At 40.0% G+C, this 3,243-nt stretch overlaps 1 protein-coding gene across 1 annotated transcript in view; it reads left to right on the top strand.

Annotated features, from left to right (window-relative positions):
* The window catches only part of vwa8 (von Willebrand factor A domain containing 8), a 107,069-nt gene that overhangs the window by 39,637 nt on the left and 64,189 nt on the right, over window positions 1-3,243 (top strand). The window contains exon 20 of the mRNA XM_015402540.1: window positions 516-592. Coding sequence (XP_015258026.1) covers window positions 516-592 — 77 coding nt within the window. The remainder of the gene's footprint in view (window positions 1-515; window positions 593-3,243) is intronic.

The raw sequence follows: 3,243 nt of genomic DNA, 5'->3' as shown, positions 1-3,243 counted from the left end.
GATGGATGGATGGATGGATGGATGATGGATGGATGGATGATGGATGGATGGATGATGGATGGATGGATGATGGATGAAATCTTTTTGTGAGGTCACTCTGCATACAGCTGCTGATGACCTCATCCTGGGAGCTGCCAGCTGATTGGTTGTAGAAATCCTGTTTAGAGTCCACCTCCTCTCATTGGATGTTCTATGGTTGACCAACATTAAGGGCTGCATCACTGAGAAGGGGACCCCTGACAGTCCCTCTGGAGGAGCTGCAGAGTTTCAGCTGAACTCTCAGTCCTCAACAAACAAATTTCAGCTGAAAAATAGTGAGAAAAAGCTACAGTAGAAGCAAACTGCTGTGACTGGAGGAGCCTTGAGGCGAGTCATGATGACGTCATCGGTGAGGTTGGATGTGAAGATGGATGGAGACTTCAGAGTTTCTGTTCCGTCCAGCAGAGCAGCTGCAGCGTTCAGGTTTCACAGGTTGCTGAACGCACATTAAATTGCTTGTTTTTGTTGCTCCACAGGGTGTTGGTAAAAACAAGATAGTGGACCGATTCCTGCATCTTCTCAACAGGCCCAGGGAATACCTGCAGCTCCACAGGTGAGGGAGATGACTTTGGTTAGCTCACCTGACAGGCTGAATCCTCGCTGGTTAAATGTCCATCAGGCCCAGCTTCATAGATGCCCTCAGAGCAACAGATCTATGCAGGGAAGAAAAACAACCACTGAAGATAAATCAAATGTTGCTTCTGCACTGCAAAACATTTAAATTTAAATGTCATTAAAATAAGTGCATTTTGTCTTGGTTGATAAGGTGAGACATTTTGCCAATGGAACAAGACTATTTACATTTAAAATAAGAAAACAAAACTGCATTGTCTTATTTCATGTGCATATTATTTAATTATTATGCCAATGGAATGAATATTCCTTCTCCTAAAATAAGATAATTGGAAAATTAGCACTTGAAATAAGAATGCAATTGCTTTTTTCTTATTTCAAATATAAATTATCTTATTTTATTGGCAAAGAGTCTCACTTTTCTGCTTAATTAAGTTATTGTAAGAAAAATTGGCTAATTTAGATTTAGATCTTTTTGCAGTGCTTATCTTAGAAACACAACAGCACACACTGGAACAATTTGAAATCTAGATAAATAATTTTTTTTCTTAAAATAAGTGCATTTGTTTTTGGATTGAGGAGGTAAAAGAGACATTTTGCAAATGGAACAAGATAATTTACACTTCAAATAAAGAAAAACATTGGCATTGCCTCATTTCAAGTGCATTTTATCCAATTATAGTAAAAATACTCATTCCATTGGCAGATCATCTTATTTTCCAACTTAAATTAAGGGTAGATACATTAATTTAAGAAGTGTTTACATATTTCTAGATTGTTTTTGCAGTGTAGATTGTCTTTATTTTTCTACACCTGTAGGCAGACGTCAGCAGGACCCATAGATTAGGCGGTCTTTCAAATGTCCTGTATATAAAAGCCTTCAGTGGAAGATGGGCGTGTTTTCTTTTTTTCCTCGCACCCATAGACCCACTGGCTTTAGATGGAAACAGAAGTTCTGACGCGAGGAACAAAAATATGAGAAAAAGTATAGAAATAATCGGGTAATAGATGACATTCATCCTGTGTCCTCGGTCAAAGTCTAGTGAAAGTCAGCTGAATATAACTGTCCCGGTTAGCGGCTGGAGCAGCTGCTAATATTAGAGCAGGAGGAGCCGAGCGTGAGGCTTTAGGGAGCTGAAGGTCTGCAGAGATGTGGCTCAGAAAAGAGGCGCTGTGATGGGAGGGAAACTGGGACGGAGCCGGGTCACACGGCCTTACAGGTCTAATCTTCATCTCCTGGTCTGAACGTCATCCTGCAAACGAGACCGTCCTCATTCTACGCTCTGAAGTTCTAAACAGGAAGTGCAGCATCTTCAGTGTTTGCAGCTGGTTATATTTTGGTTTAAGGCCTGGTGGGACAGCTTTGCTGCTTCAGCAGCAGGTTTGAAGAGTTATTATTCCAGAAAGGGACGTGGTGGACACCTGAAGACCTTTTAGATAAATGGCTGGATGCTCAGTTCTCCCAGGAATCCTCAAACTAGGGCTGAGCAATATGAGGAAAATCTAATATCATGATATATTTGGGCTATCATCGAGATACACGATATCTGTCACTATTTAAATTACCTTAAAAAAAACAGTGCATAAGATTGTCATTCAAATGTTTTGTTTCAAATTGAAAACATTTTATTTTAACCGGATATGTTTTAGTTCTATTTGTTTTATCTTTGAGTTTTCATTGGTTTTATTTCCATTTTGTGTTATTCTACTTATTTTTGATTCTGAGTTCTTGGCTATTTCTTGTTCGCTCTCTGCTGCCCTCTAGTGTCAGTCTCCTTCTCCTAGCTCCCTTCTAGACTTCTCTGTTCACACCTGCTCCCAGTCTGCTGATTAGCCTGGTCTCTGTTTCTCTCTCCCATATATGCACCTCCTGCTCAGTCACTGTTTCTGGTTTATTATAGTTTCTTTGCCCCCTTGCACTGGAAAAAAGATCTAGACATGAGTAAAAATTAAGTCTTTTTACCCTTAATTTAAGTAGGTAAATGAGATAGTTTGCCAATGGAATGAGTATTCTTACTCTTAAGATACTTACATGATATTCACTTAAAATAAGACAATGTAATTGTGTTTTCTTATTTTAAGTGTAAATGTTCTTGTTCCATTGGCATAATGTCTCTTTGACCTCCTCAATCCAAGAACTTTTAAGAAAAAATTACTTATCTAGATTTAGATTTTTTCCAGTTGAATTCCCAGTTCTCAGTTTTTGTGCGTTTTTGCTTCTACTGTCAAGTTGAGTGGAAGTTTAAAGACCCAAATGCACTGAAGCTGAAGGTGGTTTCTTGCAGATTTAATAACAAAAAAAGAAGCAAAAATCCAAAAACATAAATGCATAGACGCTACCGTGTATCACAGGAAACTCTGTAAAAGGTTAGTGACCACGTAAATCTAAAGGAGGATGATATGAAGGCGTGAGTCACTAACCTGGTTTAACAGTTCAGCCGCTGTCCTGAGAACGAGGTAGGATCCAGCCAGTGGGCTGCCTACAAGATGCAGCAGAGTGTCCCAGATGCTGCAGCCCCATGCAGGAGTCTGAAGCCTGGTCAGGCAAACAGATCAGAACAGGAACAGGCCGGCTCAGTGGTTGAGAGGCAGAATAGGCCAGGATCAGGAAATCAGAAACACTCTCCCCAC

The sequence above is a fragment of the Cyprinodon variegatus genome, unplaced genomic scaffold (assembly GCF_000732505.1).
Source record: "Cyprinodon variegatus isolate N-32 unplaced genomic scaffold, C_variegatus-1.0 Scaffold1364, whole genome shotgun sequence".
In the NCBI taxonomy this organism is placed as follows: domain Eukaryota; kingdom Metazoa; phylum Chordata; class Actinopteri; order Cyprinodontiformes; family Cyprinodontidae; genus Cyprinodon; species Cyprinodon variegatus.
The sequence above is the reverse complement of the archived record's forward strand: the minus strand, read 5'-3'. Positions and strand labels throughout refer to the sequence as shown.